This window comes from Populus euphratica, unplaced genomic scaffold (assembly GCF_000495115.2).
Source record: "Populus euphratica unplaced genomic scaffold, PopEup_1.0 scaffold48.1, whole genome shotgun sequence".
In the NCBI taxonomy this organism is placed as follows: domain Eukaryota; kingdom Viridiplantae; phylum Streptophyta; class Magnoliopsida; order Malpighiales; family Salicaceae; genus Populus; species Populus euphratica.
Genome location: NW_011499879.1, coordinates 800,206 through 821,653, shown reverse-complemented (window position 1 = coordinate 821,653; position 21,448 = coordinate 800,206). Strand labels below are relative to the sequence as shown.

Sequence of the window (21,448 nt, the reverse complement as noted above, 5' to 3'; positions counted from 1 at the left end):
CCATATCATTTTTTTAAAACAAAAAAAAAACATGTTTTGAAAAAAAAAGAAAAAGAAGAAGATAGCTGAGTGTTTCATTATGAATTGAACAATGCAATTCATGATAAAACACTAAGTAATTCGCTATTGTTATAATACAAACATTGGGATTCCTAGACCAAACAAAACAAAACAAAATAAAAGAAAAGTTATGATTATAAAAAAAAAACTCATAAATCTTAAATCCATAAACAACAATAACCCCTAGTTTGGAATGACATTGATACGATGAAATAAATAGAGTATTTAATAATATAATTATTAAAATCAGATCAAATTTAATAAATTATATTTGAGAATAATATAAATTATATCTTGAAATCTTATCTAATAGCTTAAACTGTTAGGTTGAGATAGTTTTTTGATATGGTATCAGAGTTTTGATGATCAAGTGGTCACGAGTTCGAATCTCATTATCCTTATTTATTTAATAAAAATTAAATATAAGATAAAATAAATATATGCAAGTTTCAAGTTCAAAGGGCTTTCACTTGTGGGTATGTATTAGAGAATAATATAAATTATATTTTGAAACATCATCTAATAACTTAAATTTTTGGGTTGATTCTTTGACAAGTTGATCATAAAAACTTGAAATTTAAAATTTAATTTAAGCTAAGTTTTTAATTAAACTAGATTAAATATTAATCTTGATAGTTCCAATTTATCTCATAGATTTTTAATATTCCATTTAGCATAATCAAATTCATCTAGATATATAACTAAAAAAAACTGCTATTTTAATAAAAAAATTAATTTACGATGAACTAGTACTCAAAATTTTTTCCAAATTAATCTCTAAACCAGGTCAGACAACTATACATAATGCAATTCCGAAATGACCATATTATGCTTACAATAATGGTGATGTTTTGCTCTGCTTAATCATGCTTAGTGGAGTTGTTTAACAATTGTCTCTTTGGCTTAACTTTTTTATATCTACAGATGAAAACTTAACTTGTGAGTACTTATTCCAAGCAACTTGAACGAGTGAATATTTTTTAAGTAGTTATTTTATCTTACAGAATAATAAATAATATATAAATATTATCAAATCCTACCATGAAAATATATAAATTTATATCACAGGATATTTATATTTATAGACATACTTCAATATTATATATAACACACACATACAATGTTTATAGTTTCATCATTTGATACACACATTGCTTTTTTATTTTATATTGAATAATAGATAACACTTAGATAATGAATATTTGAAACTTAATAACTATGATATAAATATCTATTTTTTTATAAAATAAATAATAAATAAAATATAAATATGATCTAACAGCTCACCCATACCATTCTTGTTGTAGATACATTTAAATTTTGCCTTCTCACAAGCATGTTCATGGGTTGACCGCCCCTAGTTCGAGTGTATGAAAGTTCTTAATTGTTTTTTTTATTATAATAATATATATTTCAGAATAAATAAATAAAAATATTAACGAGCTTCTTTTTTAATAATACATGTCTAGTTGACGTATACGTTAAACATTTTAACTCACCCTTGTGTTTTTATCCCAACAGTGACTTGTCTGCCTATTTCTATCCCGAGATACCTCTGTGACAGTACGTAGTCGTTTTGGGTGCTGCTGGTTTAGCAAATCAAAGGATTTTCAGTGGCAATCATACCATGTGAGCAATTGCAATCTGCGTGCGTGTCAACAAGGGGCAGCCTGAGGTGTTCTGCTGGCATGGAGACATCAACATTGAGAATGACAAAAACATTTCAATACCCTTTTTAATTCTTCGACTTCATTAGGGCATAGTTCTTATTCCACTTCTCCTCCCACTCTTTACTGCTTGTATTCAATACACGTTTGGTGCAATAAACAAATAAGCTAAAAATGGAGTCATCCATGACACAAGCATGATCATATTCTTCACAAATTTGTGATCTGGAGACTGGAAACAAGACTTTTGGTAGCTTTCGTAAATACAGATTCTTGCGAAGCAATCAAATCTCATTCGATTCAATTCATGCATGCGTGTTCTTGTTGTTGACCCTTTTGCATTCTTAGGGGCGCCTTTTCCCTCCATCTCGTTTTAGGGTTTGATAGCATAAATGAACGGGGAATGGACAGGGCAGTGCCTATTTCATTTCACGAGAAGTTTCGCACTCAGAGGACAAAAACAATTGAAGGTGGAAATGTCGTCAGTCAGCTATCCAGCTGAAACTGTGCAGACCTAATGCCACAATCTTGCCGACAAGGTCCTGGACTCTCTCTTCTCGCTGGGTGATTAATACAACTTAATTAAGTTTGTTTATCACTAGCTATAACTTGTAAAGTGATTAGGTATGACTTAATTGACTATTAGTACGACAATACCGATTAAGGTTAGATGTTTGACTTGCAGCCAAAAACGAACAATATCTTATTTGGTGGTCTGACAAAACAAGGTTTATTATAATAATAATAATGATGATAATATAATAATAATAATAATAATAATAATTTCCCGTGCATAGACTGCTCGTTAGTTGCTTAAACATGCTTGACAGAATCAATATTTGGTGTAAACAAGTGGGCCTCGGCCCCTATCGTTATAGCTGGCCACTTCTGTCTAATGTGGGTATCATGCAAGCAAAGAGGTTTCATATTTGTACGCCTAATTTTGGGACGAGCTGCTGCTGCACCCACCAAATTCCCAACAGCTACGGTCAAGTCTGCCTCCATTAATGCCACGGATAAAAACTTTGTTTCCGCTATAAAAGAAAGGATTGCAGAGATTGAGGAGAATTCAGCACCGATCACCACAGGATTGCAGAGATTAAGGAGAATTCAGCACCGATCACCACATGTCACTTTTAATATAATTTAAAATACCAAAAAATCCTGTGCTAATTATTCTATTTCACTCCGTCACTCTCCATATCTACCTCGCCACCGCTGTGGGCTTTGTGAAGATGCTAATGAAGAGCATGTGGCCGAGGCTTTTATTCAACCAAAATTCCAATTGCATTAGCATTTAGAAATTGCAGTTTGGCCAATAAAATAAATTGCACCACAGTGCATAATCCAACGATTCTTTTATATTTAGCAGAATGAAAAAGTATCCAGATGTACAGCGGATAATGCGACTCTGTAGTCTGTAGTTGGATAACTATCCTGTAGAGTTGCATCTAATAAGTTTTATAACTTACCAAATATGAGATGTAATTGAGCGTGGTAGTCTTCCATTCACAAAAATCAAGCCCGTCAACTGTGCATGTGCGATAGGCAAACCAAGAAAAGACGTTGCCTTGGAAGTCTTTTACGCTTGAAACTCTGAACTGCAAAGGAGATGCTGCATGGAAAGGATCATGCCTTGTTGCAATAAGCACTTAAGAGTTCCCATCTCGAAGCTTTGTCACAGATAACTTTCTAAGCTTCCTGTCATGGTTGAGCACAGCGCTTACACTCTCAACCACCAAAATAATCTGCCAAAAAAAATTTAAAAAATAATAATAAGAGAAGGAATAAAGGTCAGAATGTTCACTGAAGCACTCATCAACCACAGCAAAAGCTGCAAGCGAGTTGAATCATTTACCCAGCTTGTCAGATTATTGATAAATCATAAAGTAATTCAATCACTGACTCAGAGGATTGGTAAAAATTTAGCAGGGTAGGTAAACAAATTAAAACAAAAGCAGCGCAAACACAGCTGGTGTGCCACTTTCATGCAAATAAGAACCCAGCGGGAAGGATGTGACTCTAACAGAATCAGGAGATGGCTAATTACACTCATATTCTTGATAAGGGGTGTGAATCAATTACATACATGTATGATGAAGTTTGTCATAGTTGAAACCGTGACTGAGAACTATCCAGATGCCAGCAAAGAACAAAGATTATACTGTAAACTAGAAATCACATACCTGCAAGCATGCATATGCCATACCAGTTGCATAGTAGAAGTTTGCATTGCCTGTCCCCTGCAAATTTTCACTAAATGAGCAGAATTTAAGAGAATTATGGAAGTAATTTGACCAAAGAGACAAGCATCATGAAGAGGCATACCCTCCAAATCCATAGATTGTGCATCACAGGGCTAAGAAGGGACACTCCAATATATCCACATAAGAGGAAGAAAGAGAACTTCATATCTGCATTGCATGCCATTTAGGTGGTGTACGACACCAAACCAAGTACAAATTCATCAATAAGAAAGATAACCTACTAGTTTACCTGCTAATTCATCAAGAAACAAACCCAACAAACCCAAGTATAGAGCTGAATCTCCAACCTATTCAAAATTAAACCATGATAGTAGAAGGTGAAGCAATTAGATTCTTCAGTATATACATAAAGAATAACAAAAGTGCACCTAATAAATTCATTTGTTGTCATGGCTAACAGGGTAATTATCTTATCCACTTTTCCAAACTATTGTTCATGTGTGATTGACATAAAGAAATCATATGATGTCATGTTGCACATTTGTTTATGTGAGGGTGTAGAAATGGAGTGCAGATGAAAATAGCAAGCAACTCACTGACGGATAGGATTTGAGCATTGAAGAGATTGCAATGTAGATGAAAGCCAAAAAGCAGGGCCGGTGCTTTAGCCGAATGGCTAATGGCAATATCATAAACAAAATATTCAGGTGGAAAACTATCAGAAAGAAACTTCTGAAGAAATCAAACACTTCAGCAAAGAAGTACCTGCAATTGAAATGAAACAGATGTCAATCTAAGTGCCACACCCCATAGTTAGTGTTAGACTACCCCACATCTACAAGAACAACAAAGAATTTAGGCTCACCACAGAACACCAATATTTGGTGACATATCTTCCATGGTGAGAATGAATCCATATGTTCTGCAAAATAATGCCAGGTGTATACAACTATCAAGAAAGTTCAAATAACTACAGCATAAAACACAATTTTGAGAAGCCACATGGAACTTCTTGATGTCAACATAAATGTGAAGCAATAAAAGTGTTTTTAAAGTGCAAGCAGATTTAATGTTCTTTGACAAGTTTAGATCAACTCGCCTGGTACAGAATTAATGCAATTTACAAGGAAAGGAGCTCCATTCCAAGTGTTTCACACTGAGCTAACTTTAGTAACAATAGACTACAAATTCTTCTGTATAGAAGATGAATAAATATGTAAGACCCAAGAAATTCCCAGATCCTCATTAACTTATGCGAATCTAGAAGTAAATTTGAAAAGTTTGTGATATCACTACTGTTGATTCAGTACGAAATATCAACCAAACTATGGGGCGTCTGAACAAATTCATTTAAATAGGTGGTTGTAGATTTTTATGTGGCCGAATCTTGCCTCCATATGGATCTAACCTTTTAGATTAGCACAAGTTAAGCAAAGTTTTTTCAGATAAATCACCAGCCTTTATCACAATTAACCTAATTTTCATACATGGTTGCTCAACAGTGTTAGTCTTAGAAATGAGCACTCACTTCTCAATAATCCATTAATCTGATTCTGACATTGATTAACAGAAGAAAACTTGGGAGAGCAGTGTTATCATTCAAAATCGTGCAATACATGATGCAAACCAGATGTAATAAAGGAAAGAATATCCAACTGATACCTTTGAAACATCTCCCACAGACTACCATGTGGTTTAACAGATATACTGCATAGAACCAGAACATAAGCGGACCACAGAGAACTCCAAAATAAGAAATGTATGACTGGTCGCCATGAAAATGTAACTTCTGCCTTTGATTGGTTGGTCTCTTGTTGACCACAGTTATCACTTGAGTGGTTATCTCCATTTTTACCATATCCCTTCTGCAGGTACAGCTTTCTGGGTGGAGTATCAGGACCATATCCCAACAAAAGAATCACCTGGAACAAAACACAGTTTTTACAGAGTAATTCATCAACTTTGTACTTCACAATGGATATTCCACTATGTACTATGGTTAGAACCCAGTATTTTAAGACAAAGTAAGCAGAAAAGGGGCATTACTGGAATTATTAGGATTGCAGGATAAAGAGACAAGTGTGTCGACATCACCCATCCAAATGCTGCCAGAGGAACCAGTCCTGCACTCCATCAAATGAACAATATTTCAATAAAAGATGCAGGATATAGAATATTAGTGCCAGGATAGCGTATAATCTATTCATGGTGTGTTGCAAATATACACACTCTTATTCTGGCAAATAAGTTTTATGAAGAGATAACCATGGAACATTCTAGCATGCTTGGTATGATATCTGGCAAATCACTTTATATCCATCATACTTCCTAGGGGCTATTGTCTCCACCCAACCCCGCTGAGAAAAGCCAAAATGCTTTCTATAAGCCTGCAACCTTGTGGTAATATGGATTAATCAAGGTCAACTCTTCACAAATACAGTCTTAACTTGATACCAGGCCTTGTTACACTTTTCAAATTCATAAAATGATCAACCATAATTATATTTTTCAACCAGTTAAAACCCCTAAAACATATCATAATTCAAACCAGTTACCCCTCAAACCTGAGACAAGAGACCAATCACTTAAGGGTCCTAATAAGAGATCTTTCACAATCCTCTAATGCTTACACAGAGATATACCAAGCCTTATTTATTCAGACCAATTTCACCTCCCCAAAATTGCTGTTATGAGTGAAACAAATAACATAATGGGCATAAACTACAGTCAGCCAAGGGTATCAATGCTAGACTAGCAAGTTGATATACTGGATGCGCATTATATTGAGGGAGGAAATCAAAAGGGGGTATATGCCATGTATAAGCAAAACATTACTCAAAACTGGAGACAAGTTTTGGACAACATTATCAGAAACCTTGGTATCAAAATTCATGTAGCCGTACAGGAGCAGCCATCATTACTAACAAAAGTGCAGAGCAACAAATTTGTCACCAAAATTCAGTAGTCCTTTTCAGACTACTGTGATCATTTTGTGGATTGTGTAGTTCTCATCCAAGTTGAGTTCACAAAAGATGGAGGCATGGATCACTAAGATAATCTCAAAAACAACCAATCACAGAAGTGTCATAATCTGGAAAAAGTCCATTACCATCTTACCTTTACAAGCACCATGAAGTGCCAGTATGACAACCAGATTTTCAACTGGGGAAGTTGATAAACCCACACATGCAGCTATCGTGAAAGGATTCCATAAGTATACAAGTGCAGCTATATCTCCAGAAGAAAGTAAATCTAAAAATAAAATCAAATTTAAACTTCATCAGCCAGTAAGAAGCAGAGAGTACACTTTGTTTCTGAATAAATTCTATCAAGAATGCATTTGCATAGCAAGAACCAAAAGGAAGAAGAAGAAAGAAAAGAAAAGATAAAAAAGCAATATAAAAATTCTGAATCTAAATGTTATGTATAGTTAAAGTTGAAAATAACATCCCATAAATTAACTACCTGAACTTTTTAATAGATCAACAATGTCAAGTGAATTTAAGCTCTGTCTATATGCCATCTGTAGAGTGTGGCCAGTAGCCCGAATAAGCAAAGCACTAATAATATCTGCAATGACAAAAACCAAACTGTATCCAAGAATATGTAGACTATCATCTGCATCACTACAAATCGACACAACTTCGAAACTAGAAAAAGAGATTTAAAAAAAAAAAAAAATCCAAGTTGCTTTAAAAAACCAATTGCACAAAGATCAAACACGCAAGGCGAGAATAGCATACCTGCAAAGAAGATGATTAGGTTGCCCTTCAATTCTGCAACACCCGATCAATAAATTACCATGCTATAAAAAAAATCAAGGAATTCAATAATAACTACTTCAATGAGTGATTGATAGCGGAAAATTAGTTTGGTATTTAGTAATCGCATTCCAAGATTTAGCTCGCATTAATTTTTTCTTTTTTAAATGTGAATTAACAGTGATTAGGCTGGAATCATAAAACTAATTACTAATTAACAAAGATAAACATACAAATTATCAAACTTTTAACTCTGAATTGATCTCATTAAAACAATTAGGACAGTAGTAGTACCTTTTAACAGTGAGTGGACCAAGAAGTGAGAGTAACAATGGAGATCCATGGTACATCGATCCTATAAAGAAATATAAAAATAATAATAATAAATCATTCCTTGTACATTATTGGCTAGATAAATATAAAAAAAAAATCACACATACAAGAACAATAATTACCAGCATAAGGAGAGATTGATGATTGCTTCAACCAGTAACCTTCAGCCACTAAATTAACAGCAAAAAAGTACTCAGTGAAAATAAAATTAGGCTGTGAGGTCGAAGAGGGAGAGAGAGAAGGAGAGAGAGAGAGTATTTACGGCGGCGGAGGCTGACGAGAGGAGTGGAGACTTCGGGGCGAGAGGCTAAGTTGAAGGTTTTAGGGAGGTAGATTAGAATCAGCCTTAACATTACGGATGCTATTAACCATCTCCAAAATCCTCTCTTCTTCTTCTCCATTTCGTCTCTGTTTTTCGCTGAGAGAAAGAAAGGAGCTCCAGCTATGTATGAGATCGGAGTTTGCGTTGCGTTTTATGTTCACCGTCGTTTCAACTGGGGTTTCACACTTTAGATTAGAGAGATTCATGATACGATCCCGTTTTGCCTTAAGTGAGTGCTGATGGATTTATTAACTTAGCCTTATATTTCTTACCGTAAAAAATTAACTCGTTCAGAATTATTTGAGAATTTTATTAAAAAAAAATTGTTAGATTAATTTTTAAATTTTTAAATTGAAGTTTCTATTTTATTTAAATTTAAAATTAAATTATACAAGAGTTTATTTAATTTGATCAATTTAAAGGCAATTCAACTAACTAATAAAAAAAAGTTTAAAGATGAAATTGATAGAAAAAACATTTTAACCGATTTCTTATCTAATTTGAATTTAAAATTAAAATATATGAGGGTTGCATTGATATAACCTAGTCTATTTGATGAGTCCAAATACAACTTAACCAACAAGTAAAAAAATATAAAGAACTATGAGAAGTAGTTTAACTGGTTAGGTATTGGATTTACTCCTTAATGGTCACAAGTTCAAGTCCTTTTAGAACTATTAAAGGTTTACATGGTTATTAACTTGAGGTTCTATAAGATTAGTAAAGGTATGTACAAGTTAACTCGGATATCCAAGTTAGTGAAAAAAATATAAAGACAAAATTAAGATGAAAAAAAGATGAAATTGGCAATAAAAAAACCTTTTAACCTATCTAATTATTTAGTCTAATTTAAAATTGAATTATATAAGATTTATTCAGTTAGTGAAAAAAATATAAAGACAAAATTGAGATGAAAAAAAAGATGAAATTGGCCAAAAAAAAAAACCTTTTAACCTATCTAATTATCTAGTTTAATTTAAAATTGAATCATATAAGATTTATTTTATTATAATATAATTAATTTGATTGATTTAAAGATAACTTGATAGAATATTAAAAAATTTCAAAGGAAAAATTTATAAGGAAAGAGAAAAAGAAAAAGAGAAGATGGGGACGAGAAAAAGGAAAAAAGAGAACAAAAGGAGACGAGCTTCGGTGAAGCTACATGAACTTTCCCACGTTAAGATGTTTGCTTACCCTTTTGTGGTGTGTCAGTCAGCAGTCCTAATTAAGGCACGATTTTAGCACCATAAAAAATCCAAATCCTAAGCACACACGTCGTTGTTATCACATGCATTAATCCTCCTGACAGTATCATATAATTAATTATTTTATGCATCCAGTTTATCACTGGTCAATATTGTTGATGTGAGCAAGAAAATGCAAGTAGGCATCCAAGAGTAGGTTTCGATATAGTTGAATGCAATGCCACAACACATCAAAAGGATGTCCAAGCTCTTTGATTATTAACGGTTATATCCATGCATTTCGTTTTGGTTTCAGACTCGTATTGAAAAGCACCACCCTGATACATTAATTACTCATTAATGGCGTCGTACGTACGTAGTTCATTAATTGTACAGATGCTCACTCCTCCAACAGTATCTATCCATCCTGCTACGAGCTTCTTGGATGTATATGAAAGATTAATGGATCTTGCTATTCTTCTGCAGCTAGAGCACTGCTGTCGGTATTTGAGATGAAAAGAATGGAAAACCCTCCCCTACAATGATCATTACTCTCTAGCTAAAGCCATCCCTTTCAATCTTCGGTGACAAAAAATGCCACCTTTCACTACTCGAGAGCTCTGCCAAATGTGACCCAAAGAAAGGGAAAATATTAAAAATGAATTTGCTATCCTGATCGCAAAAGAATTTAGACAATTAGGAGTTGGTCGAAGAGTTCCTGATCCACTATTTAAAAATAAAAATTAAACTTAATGTAATAGGTAGAATCTCTGTCCTATTAAAAAGATTCTGAGCTTTACTGTTTAAATTTCTTGTTTGCTTTAAGCTACCTCAATTCCTAATTAACAGGAAAAAAAAATGAGGCAAGCTCAGAATACACAATGCAAATGGTTTCAAGGTTTCGTTTTTTCTGTCCTGCATGCCCGCTAACTGAGATGTGCAGGTAACACGATCATAAGAGATTAATCTCGATGAGGAAAAGGCTGTCGATCTCTTTCACAACCCTACATCACGCAACTATATATGTCCATTGCAACATATGTAGGAAAAGGCAGTATCGTCATGTATACTATGAGCGATGAAAGTGACAAGAAACTTGTAAGTTTTTTAATTTTTCTCCCGACAATGGAAAGTTGCAGGCTAATTTATCGCTGATCAGAAGCCATGCAGTGATAAATTAAGAAGAAACATGAAAATTTGATTGTCAATTGAAGGAGCAGATTATTCTTAATTATAAATCGATCCCTGCTGAAATTTAATTAGTTAGCATACACCATTCACTCACTGAGTGGTTGAGGAGAATCTCTTTAATTATTATCAAGCTTACAATGATTTATTTTCACTTGCTAAAATGCCAGTTTATAAACCCTTAACGCATTGCCAAAACCAGCTCTGGCTCACAAAATTATGGCTCAAACTAGCTTAACTCAAGCAATCAATCTCTTCTCTCCTATTCTCCTTCTCCTTCCTCTTTTGCTTCTGATTGTCCTCAAGCACTTTAGACACAATTCATCACTTCCACTTCCTCCAGGTCCATATCCATGGCCAATCTTAGGCAACATTCTCCAACTTGGAGATAAGCCCCATATCACCCTAACCCATTTTGCAAAAATCCATGGACCAATCTTCTCATTAAGACTTGGGACCCAACTTGTAGTTGTGGGATCCTCTCAAGCTGCTGCCATTGCAATCCTCAAGACTCATGATAGAATTCTATCAGGGCGACATGTTCCTCACATGGCACCAAGCAAGAGTTCAGAACTCAACAAATTATCACTGGGTTGGGTTGTTGAGTGCAACGAGAGGTGGAGGTATTTACGCACAATATGCAAAAGTGAGCTTTTCTCACTCAAAGCACTAGAGTCCCAAGCATGTATAAGAGAGAGAAAAGCCAAGGAAATGGTTGATTTTATCAATAAAATGGAAGGGAAAGTAGTTAAGATTAGAGAGGTAGCAACTGCTACTGTTTTTAACATGTTGAGCAATATTTTAGTGTCCAGGGATCTTGTGAGCTTGGAGCTTGAGAGTGAGGATGGAGGGATGAGTTCGGTATTAAAAGACATTGCAAAGCTGGCTTCTACTCCAAATATATCTGACTTTTATCCAATATTGAGTCCATTAGATCTACAAGGTTTAAGAAAGAAGACTATGGAATTGCACAGGAGGTCTTTTAATATGTGTGACTCTATCATCCAAGAAAGAAGAGAGGGGGGGGAGGGAAAAGGAGACGGTCCCGATGCTTCAAGACGGAGAGACTTTCTTGACGCTCTTATCCTCAATGGCTCAAGCGATGATCAGATTGACACTTTGCTTATGGTTTGATCCCATTCTTTCCATCCCTCATGATTATTCGAAGTTGATTTTAACTTTTAGTTTTGTTTGTATCCTGGTCCTTCAAATTATTGAATATTATCATTTGAACAGTCAAATTATGCTTTGAAGTATATACATATTAACTTTATGACTTTTATTTCAAAAAAGAAAGAAAGAAACTTTAGGACTTCCAATATAAATTATCAAGACTTGTTATCCCGATGTTTTCCAGGATCAAAGACAGATTGGCGAGATAACATCTGCTTTGACCCAGCTCTTAATTTCTTTTACAAATTATATATATAATAATTGATTTATTTGTAAATTGCGATTAGGCTATTTTCAATCTTCTACTATCAATTTGTTAACTGGAAAATACATTAGATGATTAATTTAGTATCTAACAACTAATCTACTAAAGTATTTTTTGAGTATTTCCCAGTTAAAACCCACTTCTTTTAATTTATTTATTTTTACTACCTCTGCGTGTTTCTATGATCACTTATTTTACACGAACGGAAAACTGAACGTCAATCTTTATTCCAATTGTTGTTTCATCATGACATTTCAGGAGCTCCTTTCTGCTGGCACAGACACAAGTAGCTCGACCATAGAATGGACAATGGCAGAGCTGATAAAGAATCCGAGATGCCTAAAGAAAGTTCAAGAAGAGATTGCAAATGTAATAAATATGAACCGGGATACGGGATTTAAGGAATCCTACCTTCCACAGCTAACATACCTTCAGGCTTGTGTCAAAGAAACCCTCAGGTTGCACCCTCCAGGACCGTTTCTTCTTCCTCACCGCGCCATCGACTCTTGCCAAGTGATGAATTACACCATTCCAAAGAACACTCAAGTGCTAGTAAATTATTGGGCTATCGGACGAGACCCCAAGAGTTGGGAGGAACCAGTAGTTTTTAATCCAGAAAGGTTCTTGAGCGCAAATTTGGATTTTAAAGGGAATGACTTTGAGTTCATACCGTTTGGCTCAGGAAGGAGAATCTGCCCTGGCCTGCCGATGGCTGCAAAACATGTTGCATTGATCATTGCTTATTTGATCCTTTTCTTTGATTGGTCTCTTCCATGTGGAAAGAACCCTACTGATTTAGATATGAGTGAGAACTATGGCTTAACTTTGCGGAAGGAACAACCTTTACTTCTAGTTCCGACTAGTAAAAAATGAGTGCGAGGAGATTTAGCTGTCCTTCTTGCATTCTAATAATAAACATGTCTTGTTTTGATGTTTGTCGCGGTTGCATTTTAGTTTTCCACCGGTTACCATTCTCCATGACTACTGAATCAGGATACTGTGATTGATTAACTACAGCAATAACTTGTAGTGGTAAAATATAATTTGATTAACTACGTCAATTTTAGTTGTGGTGTGCGTAAGCTGGTCCGGACATCCATATTAATCTAAAAATACAATTTGTGTGTCCTTGTGCACACGGAATTATCAATATGGTAAGAATTCAAACTTCTTTTTTTCACTTTCACTCCATTGTTAGCCTTTTTGTATCATGTAGTTGTTAATCGAACATCAGGACTCCCCGCCCCAAGTTGCATTAACAATGTCAATGAGATGTCTACCAAGAAAAATGAAAGGCAGCACTCTCCTGCTCCATTTTCCCTTCCTCGCCATGCTGTAGAGACATGCCAAGCCATGAACTATATAGGATCCCAATAACTCTTTAAGTACTAGTCAACGTGTGGGCAATCGGACTGAACGCGAATTTGGAAGCCTCACACGCATTCTTACAGTGCTGCAATTTAGGCTCAGAACCGCGGAGACCAAAGCCAAGCTAATAGGAAGAAAGGAGGCCAGAATCGAGACAGAAAAATTATGCTAAAAACCAAGCCCAATTAAGGTAAGCTGGGCTCAAAACCGAGCAGGATAACATGACAAACAAAGCTGCCAAAACCAAGCAACAAGAGAGAGGAGAAGAAGGGACCCAACCAGGTCCAATAAGCCAAAACTTGGCAGCAAAGGAGAGCAGAAGTAGGGCCCACCAAGTCCAACAGAGGAGGTCAGGAGGGTAAGAAAAAGGTCAAACCGAGCCCACCAAGCCCAACAAAGGAGAAGAGGAAAGGGGGCAAAACCGAGTCCAACACCAGGAAAAAAATATGGCTGCACAACCTAGCCCAATAGCTAGAAATGGGTTCAAATCAGAGCCCATGGATCATTTAGTGTTTTGAGCAAATCTCTCTATAGCTCTTAGAAAAATAAAATAAATTGTGTCACTGTAATCCATCCATTTAATTGACTGGTTTCATATGGATCATTGAGACATTGCAAATGGAACATCCTATCCTTCTAATTCCAGAAAATAGATTATGAATAAATTATCATTCTTGTCATCTCCTCCCTCTATTCCAGGAAGTAACACTTTTAAGTATCCTTCTAATTTTTTTTTTATTTTTTTGGTGTTTTTAGTTTGTTTTAATGCATAATTAGTATTAAAAATCAAATTTTAAAAATATATTATTTTCATGTATTTTTAAATAAAAAATAAAAACTAATTTAAAATACAACATGTAACACAATACTGAAATCTGGATTTTCATACTGCTGGAAAAAGCCAGCTGGTGTTGTTTAGAGTTAGGATTGTTAGCAAGGAAAATCCATAGTCACAGATCAATAAAAAATTTCCACATATGGCAATTTAATTCCCAAATACATGATTTTTGCATTTCTACTAATCCTTCAACAAATAAAACGAACAGGATAATAATAACGGGACGACAAAGAATTCATCAATACATAAAAGAATCAAAGAATTAACATAAAACTGACTCTGAATTCTATGGACCTAAACCTAGAAACCTGCCCTGAAAAGAACTGGAATCGGTATGAAACTACTGTATTCATGCAATGGATCTTGTGCTATTAGACTGACGAATCTTATCTGCAACAAAAGAATGAAAGAATAATCACAGCTTCTTCTACCTACAAAGAATTTAGTGTCCCTTTCTGTATGCAAGAATGGAAAGAATTATGCTGGTTATGTATGAAAAAATCTTCAACTTGGCTGAGAAAAAGAGGATGAACTCCCTGCAATGTCTAAAGGTGTCCACGCTGAGACTGTGTAGAGAGGCTGATCTAACCAACTCAGAGCAAGCGCCGCTCCCTCCTGCCCGTGCTTCTTAACTTGGTAACTATCACAAGAGTACATCTTCAATAGCATTTGGCTCTGAAGCATTTCCCTCTCACTGATTACCGAGCATCGAAGGCCTCCTTGCTCCATCAACTTCTTCCAATTGTCAAACATTTCATGCCTTTCATGCCGGTCACTTCCTTCACAAGCAACAATGTTCCTAATTTCTCGAGCATACATCTCCTCTATTTTTATCCTAACCGGGCTGTCAAAGGGAAGGCTAGAATCAATCGAGTCAAATAGGGCAGCGTAGTACTTCAACGAATTGCAAACTCTTGTTTCCAAATTAGGGGCATTGTGTTCTGCTTCTTGCTCTGCCACAACGACTATTGCGGGGTTTGTGCTTCTGATAAGTCCCAGGAAATCCCTCAGTGCTCCTCCACTCCCATCATACAGTGTCTTGTGCATCTGGAAAACACAATTAATAGCCACACACTCCCTCTCCTTCACATGGAGCATCCACAACCTCACATCTTCTAACCTGTCCACAACTGGATGAAACTCGAAAGGCAGGTTCAATGCCTCAGCAAATCCAGTAAGCCTATCTCCTGTCTCGTTAAGCTCTTGCTTAGACTCACCTATACCAGTGATTCTAACATGGCTAGGAGGATTAGTCCTGGAGGCCAAACTCTGAAACAAACTAGGCCATTGAAGCCCTTGCTTAATGTCAAAGTCTATAATATGAACCCTATCTTTCCCTTCAAAAGCCCTCAACAACATCTCATTCGCAGTGAAATGAATGAATTTTGGAATTGGGCTCACCTGATTCAGAAGCCTCAATCCAGTCCCTGAATCATCGTCAACACGATCAAGTTCCCGAGGAGCAGTTATATGAAAAATGTGAGGCCAAAGCCTTGTGACTCTAAGAGCTAAGGCCTCAGTATAATAAGCAGCAAGGCGGCTAATAGGAATTCCTTTCGGAGAAGCAAGCCCCCCCAATTCAGCTAGAAAATTGTTGATCCCAGCGATATTCTTCAACGTAATTGCTTCAACACAAGCTGTAAGTAAGCTAACTAGCTCAAACCCCTGGAACTCTCTCTGGTCCGTTTCTGCAGCCTCCATCGCAGCACCTTCTTGAGGATGAGGATTCCTAGAGCCATTACCCACTTCATGCTCCACTACATTCTCGCTTAGCCTGACGCCTAAGCTTTGACTCTCTGATGAAGTACTTGAACCCGAGGCTTCTTTTACTGGCCTTTGGCTACTCTCTCCATCCTTTTCACCCAGGTCAGTGATCTCAGTTATAACAGAGCCCACCCATGGATTGTTAGACAATGGCAAAGGCGGGGAAATCACTTCAGTAGGCACAAAGCAAACCCTCTCCTCATCTCCTGAACATGTCAAGGAGAAAGGAAATTGTTGAGGGTTAAGGCCTTTAGGCACCTCCAAACTTGGTTGAAACCAAAAATTGCCGCTCCCCAACTGACCTAAACTCAAACTATCACCACCTTCACAAAAATCATCAGGTTTAACATCATCATTGTTACCCCTTTTTCTCTTAGCCCTATTAATGCAAGACTCATCAACCGATTGCTCCGCAAACCTCTTCAAGCTCTTACCCCTCTCCCAAAACTCATCTTTCACTGATTGATTGCCTGTTGCCAATGGTGGGAGCCTGATATTCTGCTTGAGAGAGCAACTGCTGGTCTTGGACTCAAGTGGTTTATCCACTGACAGGCCAACACCAACAGGCCTAATAGGCTGCGACCGTGATGATTCTTTGCGAGAGAAAGTACACGGCAAGTCCAATCTCTGTGTGCTCATTGAAGGTAACTGAAAATGGGAAGCTTGAAACTGCGCAGGTGATTCACTCCTCAATCTATGCCTTGGTGACAGCAATGTTGAACTAGAACAACCGGCCAACATTCTCTATGCCCTTCCAATTTTCTTTTCTTTGATTTTTGTGTGACTCTCCCACCCTATTTTCTTCTATTTTTTCTCTCCCTATCTCTCTGTTTCTATAACAAATCTTCAACTATGAAATGTGTGGTTTACTTTATTGTGTGCAAGTTCTACAACTTTGCATGTATATTTGAAAAGAGAAATCAAGAGAGACAGCTAACGTGAGTGTGTGAATTTTTCTTTTTGCTTTTTTTTTTTTGTGAAGAAACCAATAAATAGGAATCCGATGAGTAAGAACGAAAATCAAACAAAAGATTTTGTAAATTGTGTAAGTGTTGCTATATGAAAAATGTGAGCGTGCAACTGTTCAACAAAAGAATATGCAAGCAAAATCCCCCAACCCCAATAAAAGAATGAAAGAATTTGTAAAACTAATCAATCATACAATCCAAGTATAAGAAAACAATCATCGGATTCCAACAAATTTAAAACAAACTCATTGAAACAAACTATCAACTCTATTCACTTCATGAAAGGAAATGCAGAAACATACTTGCACAAACTGCTGGCTGAAATCAAAACAACTGTTGAAACCCAGATCAGCATTTGAAGTTTCCATCACAGTAGCTAAATTGAAGCCAAAATCAAGAAACCCTACTTCTTCAACCATGCAGCATGATGAGATCTAACTCTTTTAGCATTCACTTACTAACCGAAGAAACCATAAACCATAAAAAGGTTGTGTTTTTATATACTAAAACTCTTGCTTCCTGTTTCTCCCTGTCTCCCTTCTTCACTCTCCACTACTCCTAGTCCTAGTACAATACTACTACTATGCTGCCAGAGGTATAACTTCCATAGCTGTCTCAGTCACTGCTTTTTCTAAGACTGGCTTGGTTTTTACCAGCACTAGGGAAAAAATATGATTACTGTCGAAAGGGCTGTTCGAGAAGACTTGGGAAACTGATTTCTGGTCGTTGGATTTTCATCGGATGGTGGAGAATGCAGTTCAAGTGACCGTTGGAGTATGTCGGTGAAATATGACCGTTGGAGGAGATGGTGAGTACGGAGGGTACGCGAAGACGTGTGAATATGTTTATTTTTCTTTACTTTTTGGTATTTTACTCTGTGACTGTCACGTAGGATGCACGTGCCTGTTCCCTTGATAGTTGATACCACTTCACCCGACCGTTGGGTTATAACCGGCTCGTCTTTGTTCACCTTTGGTGGGGCTTCTTTGTGTGATTATCATCAACTTCCCATAACCTCCAATGTCATTAACACACGTGGTGCACTATCAGCCATAATTAGAGTCTAGTTATGTAGTCTAAGTGAACTTTGAAAGATAGAGTCTAACTCTGACTTTGGGCCCATTGTTGGGCCAGGTGAAGCTACATGAAGTTGCAAGGAAATTTGTCAGCTCCGGCAGTTTTGTAATTATAAGATAAAATGTTTTTCATTAAAAATATATTAAAATAATATTTTTTATTTTAAAAAATTATTTTTTATGTTAATATTTTAAAATAAAAAAAATTAGAATTTAATTCCAAATGGAATCTTAAAAAACCTCCAAATAAAAAACATTAATTAATATTAATACTATTAATTATAACAAATAAAGTAGAATGGTGTTCTGTTATCTAAATATTATCCTCCCTCTCAAATTTGCCTCCTATTCACTCAATTTCTCATGGCTATATGTTTTAATTTTATATCCCTTAAATTTTTTACTTTTTACAATTTAGTAATTTAAAAAATTTTATTTTTATTTTCATCATCTCAAAATACACAAATATGGTGCGAACATGGTTTTATATTTTGTTTTTATTTGCTTGCTCCAGCATTTCAATGTGTCATGTAACATTCCAACACAAGACTAGAGATTGATCTAACAAAACAAAGCCTTAGGTTTTATTGTTAAAACAATTAAACATTAAATTAAAGATTGATTTAACAAGACAGAATCTTAAGTTTTGTTATTAAAACAATTAAAAGACTAGAGACCAAAATTATCAATAAATGAGAAAACAAAACCTTTAAAGTTATTACTAACAACTAAAACATGGAGGTGTTTTGATGTATAAACATTACTCTTTTTTTCATATTTACATAGTCATTCGTTGTTGATAGCTAATTTATTTTTTATATAACCTTAAATTTTTTATTTTTAATACTTTGATAATTGAACTATTTATTTTAATTTTATTATGTTTGCATGATTTTATGTGTTTGGGGTCTGTTTTGATTTGCACCATCTAGTGTATTTGATGTGTCAAATCAACATAGTGGAATTTTACCTTGTTTTTTTAAAAAAATTTAAAGACCAATGACTAAGATTAACATAACAAAAACAAAGTCTTTTCCACTTACATTTTCAAAGAGCGCAAAAAAGCTCAGTTTGGTCTCTTATGCTTTATCTTTTGCATCCTCAAATTTTAATTATCAATAGTCATGATTTTAATATCTAAAAATTTATGTTTAAGAGAGAAATTCAATGAAGATGATTTTCATTTTCAATAATGTTTGAAAAGGTAAATCAAAACTCAATAATTTTATTTTATTTTTTATTCCAATTAAAATGTATTGAGTAGTTATAAATAGGGTTTTAGAGGGCCAAATGATTTTTTTTTCATATTTTGGATTAAAAAAAGTTGAGATATAGATTTTTGAAGTAAAAAAAAAAATAGATCTCAATCTTCTATGCACTGAAGTCCCTCAATTATCTAACATTATTGCAAGTGGATGATACATTAAGGGTTAGGATGACATGTCATTTATTTTATTTTAAAAAAAATTCATCTACCTTTAAAAAAATAAATATGCCAAACATATATAGGCTTTTAATATTAGACCAGGTATATATGTCGATAATTCTAGCCTAGACGCACCTGATATTATTTTTAATTGTCATTAAATTTTTATTTGATTATTCTTTCTTATATTTTATAGTAAGATTTTCTTTAAATAAATTTATAAAAATAATATTTAAATAATAATTTGATTTGCCATAGTTTTTAATACTATTGGAGCCTTTTATAGTAATACTAACAATTATTTTGTAGATAATTATATATAAATCTAATATGCAAAAAAAAAAAAACAAATTGCTCATGAACAATCAAAGTAAATAAATATCTATTTTGTTATTTTGTATTGTATATTTTTTCTCAAATTTACTATTTTTATTTTGTTTTTGGCACATTTGTGTAAAAATTATTGACCTAAACTTGCCTTTAATATTATCATAATAATTTTAGTTATTATTTTAATTTTCTTCATTTTTTATCTTTATTTCAAATCGTTATAATTTTTTAAATATTTATTTTAATTGTCTTCATTTTTTATTCAATAAATCATAGTGCTGATTAAAAAAAAAGTACATTTTCTTCTTTTGTGTATTTTACTTTGGAATCCAGCCTGCGGGGGTACTCTTGAGTCCGATTAACTTCTTTTTCTGAGCGGGAGGGATATTCATAAAATGATCGACTCTACCCTGTGGTCTTTTACTTTTAACACCAACAGTGAACGACAGAAGGGACATCCATCCCCAACGAAAGGTGAAAGTCATTTTAAAGATCAATACCTGAACACAGTAAAAGTTGATCCGGTGTCATTATTTGACACGGTAGCTTGAACTTGTTGGCAATTACTAGATTTTATGTAAAATTACCGCGGTAAATATAAAAAATTTGAAAAATAATATTATTTTAAAAATATTTAATAAAATAATACAGTTTGAATATATTCATCTCATAAATATAATATTTATTAAATATAATTATTTTTACACACAATAAAATAATTATTATGCTTTAAAAGAACAATATTTAATGAATATCATGCTTCTAAAACATGATATCGTTAAACCGTGTTAATTTTTATTTAACTAGCTGATTATTTCATATAAAACTATAATTTTATGAGTTAAAATTATTTTTATTTAATTTCAAAATTTAAAAATAAACTAATTAAAATTTTAAAGAAATATTATTTACAAAATAATGGGTAATTCTGAGCAGTTGAGTGTGAATCTGCTAGCTATAGCTCAATAAGATTATAACTCTTAATCTGATTGCTAGATCACAATCAAATTTTTATAAGAGCTTTCAAATATTATTTTTTTATAATAATTATTACATTACTATAATAACTATTACGCACTATAAGATATACAAAATCTCATTAAGACCTTAATTTTAATAATTTTAAGATTTTTTTTTTAAATTAATTTACTGATTTCATTAACTACTATGAACCAGTCAGCTGTCTAGTAAAAAAATAACACAATTTACTCATGTTACTTTAAAAAACATAATATTTACTAAATATAATTATTTCCAAGTGACAAGAACTTTGGCAGTTTTTTTAATTTTATTTGCTAATTGCTTAATTTATGAATGAATATTTGCCATAAAACAGTAAGATCGTTGGAGACACTGCACAAATTGCAATTTGACAGTGTAGCCAAAACTAAAATGCGCCGCCGACAACGGTATCTTTATTAGCTGATAGCTAGAGTGAAACCATAGATAGCTCTGGTAGGGGTGGAAATGAGGTGTAGAATCTTCCAGGTCCGAGACCCAACCAACAGAACACGC

General features: G+C 34.4%; 3 protein-coding genes across 4 annotated transcripts; 1 reads left to right on the top strand and 2 right to left on the bottom strand.

The window, feature by feature from the left end:
* Positions 1 to 2,966: 2,966 nt before the first annotated feature.
* LOC105129011 (phosphatidylinositol glycan anchor biosynthesis class U protein) lies at positions 2,967 to 8,583 on the bottom strand. 2 transcript variants are annotated; one of them, XM_011030897.1, is made up of 14 exons: positions 8,291 to 8,583; positions 8,151 to 8,198; positions 7,990 to 8,050; positions 7,678 to 7,710; positions 7,400 to 7,524; positions 7,052 to 7,186; positions 5,981 to 6,057; positions 5,597 to 5,856; positions 4,800 to 4,856; positions 4,531 to 4,699; positions 4,224 to 4,281; positions 4,056 to 4,141; positions 3,914 to 3,970; positions 2,967 to 3,475 (listed from the first exon to the last, which is right to left on the bottom strand). In XM_011030897.1, the coding sequence occupies exons 1-14, from the start codon at positions 8,427 to 8,429 to the stop codon at positions 3,380 to 3,382; spliced, it is 1,401 nt and encodes a 466-aa protein (XP_011029199.1). In that variant the 5' UTR covers positions 8,430 to 8,583; the 3' UTR covers positions 2,967 to 3,379. The 2 variants fall into 2 exon arrangements, with proteins under 2 accessions (XP_011029199.1, XP_011029200.1); XM_011030898.1 differs by having other exon boundaries at positions 7,400 to 7,504; positions 8,291 to 8,409.
* A 2,360-nt stretch (positions 8,584 to 10,943) lies between these two features.
* LOC105129010 (probable (S)-N-methylcoclaurine 3'-hydroxylase isozyme 2) lies at positions 10,944 to 13,092 on the top strand. The gene is made up of 2 exons (XM_011030896.1): positions 10,944 to 11,853; positions 12,422 to 13,092. Exons 1-2 carry the CDS (start codon positions 10,945 to 10,947, stop codon positions 13,034 to 13,036), a joined length of 1,524 nt encoding a protein of 507 aa, XP_011029198.1. The 5' UTR covers position 10,944; the 3' UTR covers positions 13,037 to 13,092.
* Positions 13,093 to 14,474: 1,382 nt separating this feature from the next.
* On the bottom strand, positions 14,475 to 17,797 carry LOC105129009 (scarecrow-like protein 28). The gene has a single exon (XM_011030895.1). It carries the CDS (start codon positions 16,872 to 16,874, stop codon positions 14,874 to 14,876), a length of 2,001 nt encoding a protein of 666 aa, XP_011029197.1. The 5' UTR covers positions 16,875 to 17,797; the 3' UTR covers positions 14,475 to 14,873.
* Positions 17,798 to 21,448: the final 3,651 nt, after the last annotated feature.

Bases quoted from the DNA above. Each gene is read 5' to 3' on its own strand.
- LOC105129011 (XM_011030897.1), bottom strand. From the start codon at position 8,429: ATGGAGAAGAAGAAGAGAGGATTTTGGAGATGGTTAATAGCATCCGTA. The intron at 4,700-4,799 runs GTGAGCCTAAAT...TTTCAATTGCAG, and splicing joins CCAAATATTGGTGTTCTGTG to GTACTTCTTTGCTGAAGTGT. The intron at 3,476-3,913 runs GTATGTGATTTC...TTTTTTTGGCAG, and splicing joins TGGCATATGCATGCTTGCAG to ATTATTTTGGTGGTTGAGAG.
- LOC105129010 (XM_011030896.1), top strand. From the start codon at position 10,945: ATGGCTCAAACTAGCTTAACTCAAGCAATCAATCTCTTCTCTCCTATT. The intron at 11,854-12,421 runs GTTTGATCCCAT...ATGACATTTCAG, and splicing joins AGATTGACACTTTGCTTATG to GAGCTCCTTTCTGCTGGCAC.
- LOC105129009 (XM_011030895.1), bottom strand. From the start codon at position 16,874: ATGTTGGCCGGTTGTTCTAGTTCAACATTGCTGTCACCAAGGCATAGA.